The sequence below is a fragment of the Sparus aurata genome, chromosome 8 (genome assembly GCF_900880675.1).
Source record: "Sparus aurata chromosome 8, fSpaAur1.1, whole genome shotgun sequence".
NCBI classification, from domain to species: domain Eukaryota; kingdom Metazoa; phylum Chordata; class Actinopteri; order Spariformes; family Sparidae; genus Sparus; species Sparus aurata.
This window is the reverse complement of record NC_044194.1, coordinates 8,098,500-8,114,371: the sequence shown is the minus strand read 5'-3', so window position 1 is coordinate 8,114,371 and position 15,872 is coordinate 8,098,500. Positions and strand designations below refer to the sequence as shown.

General features: G+C 46.3%; 1 protein-coding gene across 7 annotated transcripts in view; it reads right to left on the bottom strand.

Annotated features, from left to right (window-relative positions):
- Positions 1 to 269: 269 nt before the first annotated feature.
- The window catches only part of LOC115586827 (genetic suppressor element 1-like), a 41,067-nt gene continuing 25,464 nt past the window's right edge, over positions 270 to 15,872 (bottom strand). For 6 of the 7 annotated variants that reach the window (XM_030426218.1, XM_030426224.1, XM_030426219.1 and 3 more), the window contains exons 3-16: positions 14,669 to 14,868; positions 12,325 to 12,491; positions 12,005 to 12,208; positions 10,331 to 10,483; positions 9,100 to 9,401; positions 7,143 to 7,476; positions 6,467 to 7,053; positions 6,200 to 6,312; positions 4,914 to 5,193; positions 3,769 to 3,882; positions 3,285 to 3,659; positions 2,783 to 3,088; positions 2,538 to 2,641; positions 270 to 2,152 (exon numbers count right to left, since the gene is read on the bottom strand). In XM_030426218.1, coding sequence (XP_030282078.1) covers positions 2,015 to 2,152; positions 2,538 to 2,641; positions 2,783 to 3,088; positions 3,285 to 3,659; positions 3,769 to 3,882; positions 4,914 to 5,193; positions 6,200 to 6,312; positions 6,467 to 7,053; positions 7,143 to 7,476; positions 9,100 to 9,401; positions 10,331 to 10,483; positions 12,005 to 12,208; positions 12,325 to 12,491; positions 14,669 to 14,868 — 3,377 coding nt within the window. In that variant the 3' untranslated portion in view covers positions 270 to 2,014. The remainder of the gene's footprint in view (positions 2,153 to 2,537; positions 2,642 to 2,782; positions 3,089 to 3,284; positions 3,660 to 3,768; positions 3,883 to 4,913; positions 5,194 to 6,199; positions 6,313 to 6,466; positions 7,054 to 7,142; positions 7,477 to 9,099; positions 9,402 to 10,330; positions 10,484 to 12,004; positions 12,209 to 12,324; positions 12,492 to 14,668; positions 14,869 to 15,872) is intronic. The other variant, XM_030426225.1, reaches the window with a different exon arrangement.

Here is a 15,872-nt window from a genome sequence, read left to right as displayed (position 1 = left end):
ATTGAGGCTTAGTAATTAACAGGTTAAAGAGAGCAAAAAATAGACCAATTTTAAATGTATTCACTACAGGAACATGAACTCTGCCGTTCAAAGACCACAGTCTATTCCCTTTCTGAGGCCACAAAATTATCATATGTCTAAATGTTGAATATGATGTATTATGTGAAGGAATGACTTATGTTTCTGGTCGCCCCAACTCTTGTACTGTTACATATCTATTGTAAAGGAAAATCTATCTCTCCCCAGACACGTGACAATGACAGACAAAAGACATTTTACAAATATTTTAATGTAAATTTCCATCAGAATTTACAGCAATATATGTTAATAAATAATTCATCACACTTATACATCCCAAATAATACGTTACATAACAACTGATTGAAACAAATATGCAGGATTTCACAGAAGGTTTGTCGAGGAGACTGAACAGGTAACAGGACGGTCAGGTGATTCTGGGACATTGCTACTGTAACTGGCGCTTGTGGGAACGGGCTCCTGGGATTTTAATATTCAGAGGGAGAGAGGCAGAAAATATAAATTTCATGTGACATTGCTTTATCTGGCTTGAACAAAAATAAATCTCATCAAAAGAGCAGAGCCGGTGCAGTTTATTGTTATCCACAGAAGGACAGCGTCATTTTTGATGTGTACGTCGCCCCTAAAAACAATTAGAGAACAGTTTCAAGTACTCGAAGAGCATCAAGAGAAAAGATGTTGTTAATTAGTTTTGACACAGTCCTGAAATGGAACTGAATAATAATTTGGCTTTTTTTTTTTTTTTTTTGATTCCACAGCAAAAATCAGTTCAACTTCTTCACAATAATGCCACAATAAATCACCTTCAGCCAGGTGAAAACATTTGTAAGTAATTCCGATTCTCTAAGAAACGTGAAGGATGATGCAAAAAAGGCCTTTTTAAAAAAAAAAAAAAAAAAAATGGTTTCGTTCTCTTCAAGTTTGGTCAACGTTTATAGGCATGTGGAGTGCTGAGGACATAAACCATCCGAACTGACAACTTGATTTGAATGTTGTGAGACAAAGACTGATGTCATGCTGTCTTCCATCCCCAGTGCATCTTGGTCAAACCCCCCCTCTCCCCTAAACATTTTCGACATCACGTAACATTTCTCAAATACAACTGTCCTAACATCCTTCATTTTCTAAACATTTTTATTATTATTTTTTTTAATTCTGACCAGCAGCAGTTTGAACGAAACATATGGCTTCCCCACGAGGAACGGTTAAAACAACAAAACATACAAAAATTCTTCATCTATCGCGAGAGACTTTACTGATGGAAAATGTATTAAACCTCAAAAAAACTTCATCGATACCATTTGCCTTTATATAGATAATATCTTTTTAGATGTTTTCTTCACCAGCACACAGACTGCTTCCTCCGTCACGTACGGTGCTCAGTACAACGTTACACCACGCAGAGGACTGTAAAGTTTCCCCTCCAGTCCCATTTCAAGTGCATCCTGTCAAGTTTAAGGCCTGAGGTGTGCTTTGATTCCTTGACTCCTGTTTTCATTCTCTGAGTATTAACCAAGTGACCGCTTAAGTCTCTTCTCATTGCTGTCCAGAGAGGCTACAGATTTGTGCCGAGTGAAACATCTCATTGGTGTGAGTCAATAAACTGATATAATAAGAGCTAAATGGTAGAAAGTCCTTAAAGCTGTCTTAGGACTAGCAGGAGTGGTTACAGTAACTCTGACGGAGATGCTGTTTCACCTACACAGTGCTGGGCAGAATGAGAGAGAGAGTGTGAGTGCCCAGCCGACACGGCCACCATGGTTTTTACAGCTACCGTGGCAAACCTGGCAGGTCATCAGTTGAATCTGGAAACCAGTCAGGTAACATAACTGACGGGCCAGAAGCGTAACAAGACAAGGACCGGCTCCTTCAAGTGCTTCGAGTGCAGAGAGTGGTCTGGCTCCAGTCTGTCTTGTTTCCTGTTACTGATCCTTCGCTGTCAGATGCGTTTCAGTCAGAGAGTGGGTGTCGGAGGTCACCTCGGTGTGTGCCCGTTCACTTGGCTCCTGCCCCAGTGAATGTTCGGGAGCGTCAAACACCTCCTGAAGTGCTCGAGCTGGGCCTGCAGCCTCTCCCGCTCCTCTCTCACCTTCTGCCTCTGACTCACCAGGTCCTAGAGGACGGACAAGACTCTCATTAGAGAAGCAAGACTTTCGCTGACAAAACAGGAGTACACACAGCAAACGGGACCACTGTAGAGCAGCAAGTAATGATTGTCGGATTAATCGTTTTATCTATAGAGAGTCAGAAATTAGTGAAAAATGTCCATCCCAGTTTCCGAGGTGATGTCTCGAAGATACTCAGCTAAATATGACGCAAAACTGAGATAAGAAAAAAAACGTTTTCTATCTTCCATCATCTTTTACATGACAAAATTACTGGTGATTATATTTCTGTCAATCGACTACTTGATTAGTCGGCTGACAGTTGCGGCCCTTAGACACCGACTTTAAAAGACACAAAGAGGCAGGCGCACAGGTACGGCCTCGGATACTTACCCCCATAGTGAGAGAGAGCTGCTCTGCAGTCCTGGTCAGGTTGTAATTCTGTGCTTCGAGTCTTTTACACTGACTGTGAAGAACCTGCCTCTCTAAACCCCACTCTGTACAGAGGGAAGCACACAGAAACCACAAAAAAGGCAGAGTTAAATCTATTCTTATAACGCTTAGAAAAGCAAATTCTTCAATCTTCTTCAAAGAAACATTCAGTGGAACTCTGACAAACTGACGCGACATTGACTCACCGTCCACATACTCCTGGTAGGCCTCGAAAATAGCTTCAATACCCTGCCACTTCTTTGGAGCTTCCTCCACCTCCTCCTCCTCATCGTCTTCCTCTTCCTGACCGGACTCTTCCTCGTCCTCTTCGGACAGTTCTTCTTGTGGTCCCGGAGCGTCCCTGCCTGCTGCAGGGAAATGGAAGTGATGACCGTTGATGTGTGCGTGCTGAGGGGCATGGTGGAGACTTGAGCTTTTCAGCTGAGAGATGCTGTGAGGCAGCGGGCGGTCAGCGGCCTTCATGCCGGCCTCGGGGACGCAATTTGAGACTCCTGCGAAGAAAAGAGTGAGACAAAAATGCTGTGTCAGTCTTATCAGCCATTTTTAGCACAGTACTTCATAAGCAGCAGATGTGGTTTATGATTTCAACAGCCAGGACACTGCAGAGAACCACCACTAGGTGGCAGAACGTCGTCATTTTGAAATCAAAGCCTAATGGTCATGCACCTATGGGAGTGGGTGTCTAACCTTTGTTCTGCAGCGTGTTGTGTGTGGACTGCAGCACGGCCTGGTGGAAGTGCTGCGCGAAGGCCTCCGGTGTGAACCTCTCCAAGGGCCGGGTCCGTCCGTTCTGCACAGGATTGGGCTCCTTCTTCTGGGGAGAAGCGACAGCGCCGTTCTGGAGGCCCGGGTGCTTCCTGTTCAACTCCATGAACTCAGCCTTTTCATGAAGAAGGGCCAAAGGTGGAGGGATGCGGGCCGCGTGGGTGTCCGTGGAGGGTTTGAACGTGTCGTTATGGGGGAGATGCTTAGGTTTGTGCAGGTAGGGAGGAGAGGGGCTGGGAGAGTCTGGGTAGAGATGTCCGTTTGATTGGCACGGCGGAGGGGCTGATGAGGAGTCACCTAAAAATACATTTGTACAGCTGCTTAGGATGAATTCTCGCAACTTTAAACATGCCTATACGTGTGTGTGTGTTAGTGTGTGTATTTGCCCTGTCTGTGTGTGTCTCACCAGTCGAGGGAGCGGGAGGACTGCTCCAAGGAGGTAAAGGATTATATCTGAGAGTGTCTAACGTCACAGTCTTCCTCTGAATGGCCCTCAGCAGCTCCTCTGTCCTCTCCTTATCTACGGAGCAGAGGACAGAATGAGAACACCTGTCATTCATATTTGGAAATAGGACTTAAAATATTGACTGACACGAGGAACTGACGGAAAAAGGTCAGCAGATCGGTGACTTGAGGTTACGTTTGGTACAACAGGCTCATCAGTCTCAGTTTGTTAGCACATTTTCTCCTGTTTTTTTTTTTTTTTTTTTTTTTCAGAGGAGCAGATTGTTTATACTGATGTCCTTTTTTCATCCAAGACGCTGATTATGGCAGTTTACAGTAAACTAGGTCCAGTAGATCAGAAAATGTTTCCAGTGACAGAGAATTAAAATGAAAATTCAAAGAGAGCACAAATGAGCTGCTGATTATGCACCAGTGTCCTCCGAGGACGTAAAAAAACAAAAAAAGTTAAAACAACAAAGAGTTTGCCCTGCTTTTTGTGTTGTTTATACATCTTTTTTTTTTATAAATGCGATAAATCATCCAAATTCTCAGACTTTTTATGATAAGTAATGGAAAATAACGAGCCCTGTGTTTATCCACGCCTACAAAAGTAGTGTTTGTTATTAGTGACATAAAGCACAAGAAATCCTCCTCATACAATATGTATGTGCATATGTTTTGAAAAACTTTCCAAAATGTATATAAATATTTAATTTTCCCATTTTAAAATGCGTCTTTCTACAGTTTTACGTTAAAAAAAACATTAGCTTAATATCTTTTAAAAAGAAATTCATACATTTTTAACTGATTCTACATTTTGACTGGCTGTGGATTCAAATCCACCCTCGCTGGGAGAAAGTAGAAAATGCTGCCACAACTTCCTCTCCGCATGCACCCTAACTTTATTTTCTTCTCACCCTCCTACACCGTCAGTAAATAATAAAACAGAGAGAGAAACTGCATGTTGCACTTTTCCACGGGGAGTTACCAGAACAACCGCGAAGAGAGCAGAGTAGAACGTAGGACGTGTGTGTGTGTGTGTGTGTGTGTGTGTGTGTGTGTGTGTGTGTGTGTGTGTGTGTGTGTGGATTTGAAACAGGTTGTTACCTCTCCTCTGCTGTGGGCTGACATGCGAGAGGTCGAACATATGGAGGAAGTCCTTTTTCTCCTCCAGTTCGGGGGCGCTGTCCATCTGCTCGGCAGAGTACGGGGTGGTTAAGGGAGTTGCAGGTGTCGGAGGTGAAGACGCCTTTCTCTTGCCCCGCACGGCCGGCGGAGAGAGGCTGCGCTCTCTCAGCATCCTCCTCCTCTTTCTCCTCTTCCGTGCCAGAAGCTCATCGCGGTGGGCCAGCGTGGTCAGACCACACACGCGCAGAAAATCCACTTTCTTTGGAGGGAGAGAGAGATTTGAGAGGGTGAATATAACTCTAACAACTATTTTCAAATCAGGATCTCTGGATGGCTCAGGACTGGCCTTATAATCCCTCCTGAGTGATCCGATCACAAGCCCTGAGTACAGATGTGAAGGCACCCAGGACACAGTGATGGTACACTCAGATCCAATCACTGAGATCACATTCAGAGGTGGTCTGGGTCACATATGCCCACATTCTTTTGGCAGCGTGTGCCGGGCCACATTAAAGGAACACAGACTCAACTGACGTCCTCTGAAAGCAGGCGAAACATGCTGTCTGATTTCCATTTGGTTCACTGTAATGCAAATTATGTGTCTGGGTCCTCTTACCTGCCGAGGTAAACAGCAGGTGTTTGCGAACACAATGTCTGTTTCAACTGACTCCCTTAAAAAATCATGCAATTTTATGAGTTTGTGCGTTTGGAGAAGCTTGACACACCTTGTGAAACACTGTCTACCACAAATTCTGAATTATTTTGGCCTTCTTGTTAATTCGGCATCTGTTATATATTAAAGGCCCCACATTGTAAAAGTGAGATTTCCTGTCTTTTTTATTTTTTATAGTAGGTTAAAGCCTGTGAAAGAGGACCAATCACAGCAGACTGGGCTTTTCAAAGGGTGGGGGCTTAAAGAGACAGGCACTAAAAACAATAACAATAGGCACAATGAGAAAAATGTTGTTTTTTTTGAACATTAAAGAATGTTTTCTGGTGACACTGAAAATGTGCATGATGTGGGCCCTTTACCTTTTTTCTTCCTTAGTGTAGAAAACGTGTCAGTTGCAAGTTAGCTCCTACTTTAAGCCCGCCAGTTCAAAACAACAATGCATTTGAAAGTATGAGTTTATTTGCATATAGAGCGTGATCCATTCACAAGTGGTCACTCAATACACACGGACATGTTAAACCGTCCTCTTGTGATCCCATGATCCACGCCACATGTTAATACTGGGTCTAAAACAGCCTCTTTGTTCATGTACCTCAGAGGATGCGTCCAGCTTGAGCGGAGGCTGTTCTGCCACTCTCCTCAAATGGGCCTTCACCTCCTCCTCGTCACTCTCATCATACGACTCGTCCAGGTCATAGTAATAACCTAATAAGAGTAGGGCAGGGGAGAAATTATCCATCATCATAAAGAAATTGCAAGCCCGTGGGTTAGTTTTAATGGCACAAGCAACCATTCACTGCAGTCATCATCTTCTGCCTACAACTCCCCCTCACAGCTCATAAATCACTCTCGTGCTCACCTCCCTCTCTGGCCTCCTTCCTCCTCTTCTCCTCCAGGTCCAATTTGCTGAGCAGCCGTCGGTGCTGCTGGAGCACCTCGTCATACACCAGCATGCTGTCGGGAGGCTGACTCTGCCGCTCCCTCACCGGAGACGGAGAGGCTGCCTGGCGCTGCCCCCCGAGGTCAGGAGGCACGCAGGATCTCTGGTGGAGGTTGTTGATGTGATGTCGATGATAGAGGCTCTGGAGGGCTCGGTCCTGCTCCGCCTTGTTCCAGGAGCCTGCGTCCTGTAAACCAGCTCCCCTCAGTGAGGCGTACCTCTCTGTGCCTTCTGCCCTCCTCCTGCCTCCGTCTTCCAGCTTCTCCCCCCAGCTCAGGGGGGGTCTGTCAGCTCTGGTCAGTCCTGGAGGCGGGCGACTCGGCGGCGTAGGGGGGTTGATTTTTCTGCGGGAGTCCGAAGGGGTGTCGACGAGGGAGGCGGGGTTCCACAGTGTAGTCGGGGGCGCGGGGTGATGATGGGGACCTTTAGGGGAGATGAGGGGAGGTGGAGCGCCGAGGCAGGGAGGCACGTCTTTGCCGCCTGGGTTGTGATGGACCGAATTGGTTCTGTTTAGAAAATCAAAATCACAATGAGTTTAAAGTCGTCACACTGCAGAATAATTATCCTCTAAAGCTAATTCTGTCAACGTCTTCACCTGTGGCCGTCTCTCCTCAGCTCCAGCCCTTTCCCAGGTGACCTGAGGCCCATCTCCAGCGGACCCTCCCTCTCCTGCCCTTGCCCACGTTGCCGTGTTAACCAAGCAGCCTCGCTCGCCCTCTGAGTCATCATGGCAGCTGCCAGAGCGCCATGGATCCCCCCGGCAGAAGCAGCAGCAGCAGCAGCAGCAGCAGCATGATGCTTCCCCAGGTGAGAGGGCACCAGGCTGGGTACCGGATGTGGGATAGACCCCCTGGAGGTGTGATGGCCAGGCTGTAGGGACAGAGGTTTGGGTGCTGGGAAACCCGGGTGCTCTGAGTCCTTGTTTTTATCTGGAGAAACAGTGGAGTTTGGAAACCATACATGATTATGTCTGTGATTTACTCAGACATCATTCAATCTGAATAAATCATCAAATCTTATACTTCTGACAAGGGTGGACAAGATGATGAATTACCAATTACATGTTCACTCTCTCTCTCTCTTTTTTAAAATGTGCATACAGTGTTGTGTGTGTTGTGTGAAATTCTCGATAAATACACATTATTCAATATTAAAACTGTAATGAAACTTAACCGCTTGTGACATATTTCAGGTGTAGAATTAGCGCGAGGAAAGAACTGAGACTAACAGTTTGAATTGTTCCAACAGTCTCAATGTTCATGACTCCCTAAAAAGCTCTAAGTGCCGAGCCAAGAGCATTTACTGTTACTGCACAACCGGCCACTGTGCTGTGGACAACAGGAGGTCTTGTCTTGAGTCACTTACAATAGTGTGATTGTCAATCTGACACAAGGAAAATAAATGCAAGAGGCACATCATCCAATGTTCAGGATGGTGACCTTTTGGCCTGATGGTGAGTTTAAAGTTTGCTCAAAAGATTGTGACATGTCTTGCATACAAATGTAAAATACTGGTTTCCTTAGAGGAGAGGTCAAGGAATTGCACTTTCCAGAAACTATTTCAGGGCAATCTGGCATTTACATGTCAGATTTAGGTTATCTGGGTCTGGATTAGACACATTTTCTAATCAATATCAACATCGGGCCTCACAGTAGGATGAAAAAAAACCTGATTTAAAGGTGCTATTTGTAAGAAAAGTAGTTTTTTGTGGCTCATTCTCAACTCGTCAAATTTTGATGCTTTGGGATTGTTAGACCGACAAAAGCGTCAGTGTTTCGTGAATTGGGATGAGACTCAAATATCAACTTTTCTGACAAATAGGACCTTTAAAAGCATTAAAACCTTAAAAAAAATAAAAAAAAATAAAATGATTTTAATGGTCTTTTAACTTTCTCTCTTGTCCTTTGAGTCCCAACCAGACTGTATTTTGAAAACATGTTACGTCATCTGTGGTGTGAACCTGGGTCTTCATTCATAAAATTGACTTATGATCAGTTCAGATCTTAAACATGACTTAGTTCTTATTTATTGACCATAGTTTGACGTGAAAATTATCCGATTACTGACATAAGAGATTGTCCTGCTGGTTATGTCGGAGTATTCAAGTTTAGGAGGCATATGTGTATTTAGTAGGAGCTTTATGAACAACGTTCAGAGACGACACACTCCCAAACTGTGTGATTAGTTTCGTTTGTCAACCCACTACTCAGTCCAACGAATAATACATGTTGGGATCCCGTCCACCAGTAACTCCTGACTAAAGCCCTGATTTCAGATTTGGTGTGTAGATTACAAATTCCTGATTCTTAGAACATGCTTAAGCCACACTTTTTACGCTCACCATCAGACTTTAAGATTTTCAGTTCAGTTCAAGTATAAATCTGAGTCTCCATTCTGTTTTTCTTTTAATTGATTTACTGAATGAACTTAAAATGTGCTCACAGAAACAAAAGGCCATTACAAGCACTTTCTTGTCACGCATGTGTTTACATGTTCACACACATACATGAGTGCACATGTCGTGTGTGTGCTGAGGTTGTGTGTGTAGGTACCCGGTCTGTTCGGGGTCAGCCTCTCCCCTGGCCTGGCCCTGTCCTCTGGTGGCGCCCTCCGAGCCTGCAGCTCAGCCAGGTAGTGGCTCTCTGCCGCTCTGACCATCTGCTGCTGTCTCTCCCTCTGCCTCTCCTTCTGTCTGTCCAGCTCCCTCTCCCGCTCTCTCCCCCTCTCCTCCTCCCTCTCTCGCTCCCTCTCGCGCTCCCGCTCTCGTTCCAGCCCGGCCTCGCGCTCCCTCTCTTTCTCTCGTTCGCGCTCTTGCTGTCTCTCTCGCTGGCGGAGCTCATTCTCCATCTGTAGCCTGTGGGGGAGGTTGACAAGTATGCACACACACACACACACACACACACACAGACACACACACACACAGACAGGGGGAGAAGGTGAGAGATGCAACACCCAACATGAGGCAGATATTAACCACACACTGGTGAACCTCACACAAACATTTCTGCCCAAACATACACACACTCGCAGGAACACACACAAACACGCACACACACTCTCCACTTACCATGAGGAAAATAATCCATACACAGCATGACTGAGCAAGAGCAGATGAACACTTAATAGGTATCCACAGGAAAAGGACACACACACAGACGCACACACAGACGCACACGCATACACAGTCACCCGCAATCAATAGCACACAAACAAACCTACAGGATACACAGAAGCCATTACAGAACCAGCCGATAAATACCATCCATTTCAAACACAAACATTTCCCCCATGCATTATGCCAGAGGGAAACAATGTGCATTGTGAAACTGAGAGAGGAGCTAAAAGACCTGAAGGAGAGCACGCAGAGAGAGAGAACGAGTGACGGGGGGTAAAGGAAGATGTCTATATGGGCATGTGCGTGAGATTTAGTGTATGTTCTGGCTTGCATATGCATGTGTATGGGTGTGCTGTGTGTGTGTGTGTGTGTGTGTGTGTGTGTGTGTGTGTGTGTGTGTGTGTGAAGGGCAGTGTGTGATGAGTGTATAGAAGGCACTGTGGGGTGTGTGCTAAAAATATCACACACTCAGCAACCTGTGCCTACCCTGCAGAGAGAGATTACACAGCCCTGCAGACAGAGGAGAGAGAGAGGGAGGGAGGGAAGGAAGGAAGGAAGGAAGGAAGGAAGGAAGGAAGGAAGGAAGGAAGAAAGGAAGAAAGAAGAAAGAAAGAAAGGAGCGAACAAATGGACATTTGCATTTTTGCGTGTGTGTGTGTTTGTGTCACCTCTCAGCCAGCACTGTGTGGTTTAGATCCCCGGGATAGCGGCCTCCAGGCATGTGCAGGTGGAGGGCAGAGTGGTGGAGAGGGAAGGCGCCCCCTGCAGGCACAGAGTAGAACTGCGACCGCAGCGCAGAAAGACACAGAGACTCCTCCATCCTGTGACAGGTACACAGAGACAAACCAGTCAGACTACAACTGCACAGAGCCAAGTGTGATAGAAGATGTCGAGGGCGAATTTCAGATACCGATCAACCTTTGAGGCATCCACAATCTACTTTTCAGATCATCTCTCTATAAAAGCAAGGAATCTCTGTCTGTCTGTCTGTCTGTCTGTATGTGTGTGTGTTTGTCAAATATCTCTGCGGATCAGGATTAGACTGACCTGAGACTTACAACATGGCTGCTGCGTGTTTCAATGGTGTGCGATTTCGCATTTGTTTGGACTGCAATGATACTGTTAATAAATTATTTCATAAATGCTTTACAAATTCGCTAGCATTGTCCACCGGAGCCACCACAGTCACGTGCGCACCAGAGCCAATCACTGCAGAGCTCAAGCCCACGACATACCTGAAGAAACAAGCGGATTTATACCTGCAGCGGCGCGAGCTGGACCGGGATTTTGCCGGCGGTTCGGTCCCGTTCTGTTCTGTTCTGTTCTGTGCAGCTAAACTGACTGTTGTGGATTAATGAGATTAAACGAGTCCGGACCGAGTCTGTTCGGGTCTGAGTAGTTCCGGAAACGCGCAGACAACAAAGTGGAATCGGAATCTGTGGATGTTCGTGTGTAGCTAGCCGCGAGCTAGCAGCTAGCTGCTAGCCGCTAGCTACACGGCCCATCTCCCGAGGCGGCGGACCGGACGCAACGGCACGTCCAAAACCGGACCTAGGGTAAATAATGTCCGCCACGCCCTGGAATATCGGATTTCACAACAAACCTAAATATCCCTGACGCCCCACCTTCAAACACAGCCTCATTTGGCCATCCATCAAAAAGCTGCTTAACCTCCAACTTTTTTATAGGAATACACTTTTCTTACGGGCACTGCACTAGTAGTATTTAATGTCCTCTTACTTCTGCATCCAAACTTCACATAAGTTTTACTGAAGAGCTGACATAAGCTACATTAACATCCAACTACACGGATGTTCCAACTGGACAAATTACTTCATATGACTCCTCCTTTAGTGACGTATTGTAAATAAATAACTATCTAGCTTTAATAATATTGTGTTTTAAAGGTGGAAATGGAGAAATTCATGGCCTAGTCCAGCACTTTAATTAAACCAACTCCAAGGACTTTTTAACTGGCTATGAAACAGTCTCAGTTTAAGACAGATGCCTCTGTACGACCTATATAAGCCAAAGAGACTCAGATCAGCAAGAACTATTTCTATTTAGTTATTCTTAACTCCTGCCACCGGGTCGGTGTGCAGACTGAAAGAGCCTGTGTTTACATTTTCCCAGATAAAGTTACAGGGAGTTGTACATCAGCCAGTTAAAAACAAGGAGTCAATTTTCGACATTATATAAAATATCAAAGTTCCTTGTAGCAGCTTTAAGGTACAATATACTATATACTATTCTTCATGTCTTGCCTTGATTCACACTCAAATTCTGTGGTTGACATGAGTTTGAGGGAAGAACGACTCAAGAGTTTAAGGTAGTGTTGTTACCTTGGCAAGGACAGCGGATGGTGCAGGTAGGCAGGATGATAGTAGGCAGCAGCAGCTGCGGCGTGGGCAGCAGCAGCAGGGTCGAGACTGAGGGGTAGAGACGTCAGCCGGAGGTCATCTGAGGTGGCGAAGGGCCGGAGCGCTCTGAGGTACTCTTCTGGGACGGCACCCGACTGAACCACAGGGTGCATCTGCCCCGGCAAACTGCAGAGCGAGTGCAACACAGCTTTCATCTTAATGTTGTTTTGAATTTGTTCTGTATTACCACAAAGTCTTACACACATACTTGTGGGCCGACGATGACAGTGTGTTGCACTCACCTAAGGCTCTGTATTCTTGGGTCCTGCATGACGGAGCTGGGGGTGAGCCCAAAGGAGTGAGCCAGGTGGTGAGGTGAAAGGGTGGGCGGGGTCCGCTTATCCAGCTGCAGTTGGGTGTTGTCAGCACCCACCCGCTCCCTCCCGAGTCCCTGAACACTCGGCTCTACCTGACAAGGAGACAGACAGTGCGAGAGCAGACATTACTATGTATATCCATGAGCTCTGAGTGCGTGCCGGATTAAAACTGGGCAGAAAAAAAGTTCGAGGGAAATAAGAAGGAGTGAGTGGGCAAAAAAAAAAAAAAACCCTCTGAGCTTCAACCCAGAGGCTCAGCGGAGTGGAAAAGTGGGTCTGATATGTCATAACAGGTCAAGATCAAAGCGGAAAGATGATCCTAATATCTGGCCAACTGCTCTCTCCTTCATCGCTCACTGTCTCGCCCTCTCCGAGAGCTTCCCACTCGGAGGATTCGGTCACCTCAAAGTTGCATTTCATCCTCGATTGATTATAGTCACATTCCAACCTTCAGATCCCCACCATGATACAAACAGTCGTGGAAAAACACAAACCAAAATTACAAAAAGATGTGCTCCGAAACTGACATATAACATTACAGTAAATACTGACAGAGTTTAGCGAGGATGAATACCGTGTGACTTGTTTTCCTGCCCCAGTTTGCTGCTTGTTTTTCCCACTCGACGAACAATTCGGCTAAAGACGTGAAACGCCACAAGATAATCCTAAAGGTCCGGTGTGTAGGTATCAGCCGACTGAACACCCATCGTTTCATACTGGCCACCCAAAACATAAAAGGTTTGGTTCATCCGCTCTAATAAAAGGCTCACACAACAATTCTTATTTTCAGGTAATTATACACCAATGAACGTATAATTATAAATCTTTCATTCTGTCTATTTAACACAGTGAAAGAAAAAGTCTCTGCGGCCCCTGATTTTAAAAAACTCAGCTGCCAGGAAATCTTTGACGACAGCAACGTTGATGAGAAGGAGACACGCACGTCCACTACAATGTGGTGAATCTCGTTACTACAGCAACAGAGGACATCAGACGGACCACGGATGAACCACAACCAAATGACCTCTCCCAGCAACACCCGATCTGCTACCTTGGCTTTGTACAACACTTGACCCACAGTGAAATATCTGCGCTTTGAATACGTTTGAATAGCTTTGAATGTGTCACTCATGGAAAGCAGATTCAAACCAGTGATGAATTGTCTCGGGTATCATTCAAGCAATCTCCACTGGAGACGACACACAGAGGGGGTCTGGAGAGCAGCCATCACATTCCTTAACCTCCGACCCCGCAGACAGCCAACGGCCTTCACAGATGCGACAGTAAACACACACAAGCAGCGTGTTTCTTTGGCTTAAATCGTCCCGTCCTCTGTCTTTCTGTTCTCGGACAAGCAGCGCACAGTTAGGACAAATACTGGAGGCTCCGCACAGCTTTGCAGCCCTGCTCATTCTTACACTCCCTCCCCTCATTTCTTAACATCCTATTCTCTATTTTCCTGCCTCCCTCCCTCCTTCTTTTCTCTCTGAATGTCTGAATGGGAGCCCCGGGCAGGCAGAGCCACAGAGTGCTCTTTGTGGAGGGGGAGAAAGGCAGCTCTGATCCAGGGGGAAGTGGCTACTGTGGGGGCTAACCCTTGCATTGTGTGAGGGGCCTGGTCCCTCGCCCCACCTTGAATTCGCTCGCACACCCACAAGCAAACACATCCACGGACGCTCACGCACACACATACACGGGTCCCTCTTCACATCCTAAGCCTTTTGTGGTGAAGGGTCAAGTACACACACACACACGCACACACACACATGCGCACACACACAAACACTGCAGGAAGCTGAACACAATAGGTGCCAGTCTCTGAAGCCTCCAGTGTTTCTTTACAAACCCCTCATGTGTTGCTGAAAAAGACATGGACTGATTAGCGCGAGGAAGAGGGGGTGAGGCCGAGGGGCCGAGAGTATGAAAATGAAAGGATGAGACGAGACAGAGAAAGAGAGAGTAGGGAGAAAGAGACAGAAAGCAAGGATGAGAAGAGGAAAAAAGAAGAGAGCGAGAAAGAAAGAAAGAAAGAAAGAAAGAAAGAAAGAAAGAAAGACAGACATGGATGGCTTGATGTTGACAAGCACTGGGACTATTTATTTAATGGAGGGAGCAGCGACATTAAGGAGACGGAGAGGGACAGACGACTTGTCTGCGCCGAGACAAGAGCGAGAGAGAAGAAGAAGCTTTCAGACAGCAGAACAGAAAGTTCAGATTCACGGAGCGAGATGTCTCCGGGTACGACGGTTTGATAAACGACGTGTCTCACCTGTCGTCCGTCAGCCCTCCACAGGCCGTTGCTGGTCTTGGTGGGGGCAATTGTGACTACTGGAGGGGTGCCGGGGACACCGTGGCCCCTGGTCTGGCCCAAGAGGGGCCCTAATGAGCTCCGCTTAGGGGTGGTGACCGGCGAGCTGTGGCTGGTGGCCGGGGACGAGACTGGAGACGACTCACCGCTGACAGCAGAACCTGAGGCAGGGAGGGACAGGGCGTTAACGACAGCGGGAGAAGAGGCAGGAATAAACTCAGCTCATCAGATTTAAAAAGATTTCAGGATCAAACAGTCCCCCCCGTGTCTTAATAGAGACGGAAAAAGAAAAACTAGCAATTCTGACAGCGTGCTGGCCCGTGACGAGGTAAACAGTGATTCAATCATTTTGATGAAAAGCGTTCTGGCAAGATGCGACAGAAATAAAGAAGAGAGTGAAAAAGATGCACAAGGTAGAAGAGCGGAAGATGAAAGTCTGTGTGTGACGCTGATGGAGAAAGACAAACATCAGACATAGAGAGACGGAGAGAAGGACCTCGTAGATGATGGTTTTTAAAAAAAAAAAAAAGAGACTGGGGTGCGACACAGTGAAGGGGGTGTGTGCCGTCTGTAGCATTCACTCTACCATTACTCCATTAGTGCAACACTCACTAATCAGTCGACACACACACAGAAACACAAACACATTCAGAGGCACTAAGGAGGAGGAAATAACAAGATGGAGCCTGAAGGTAGAGAGGGAGAGCTACAGGGAGAGAGGGAGAGAGAGGGGGAGAGAGAGACGGAGTGAGAGAGCTTGTTATAATTGACTGTAATTAGATTCTCATTATTAGGAGATGAATGGAAATGGATGAAGGAAGAGGCAGAGAGGGAGAGGTCGGAATAGGTCAGCCCTTATTCAACACCTTCATTAGGACACCAATGAGCTGAGAGTGGACACACACACACAAATTACACACACACACACACACACAACCAAAGAGATACGAGGCAGTAACGTATTATTTCACCAAACACAACCTTGGTCTGTGATATGACACACAAACAGTCGGTGGTGATGCGCTGCGGCACCAGTTTTTTTTTTTTTTTCGACCAGTTTTAGCTCATTAAAACCTTGTTCACATCTTAAAGGGACAGTTCGAGATTTTTGCAGAACATTTGCTTCCTAGCGTGGAGTTGGACTGACGACAGACGACTACTTCCA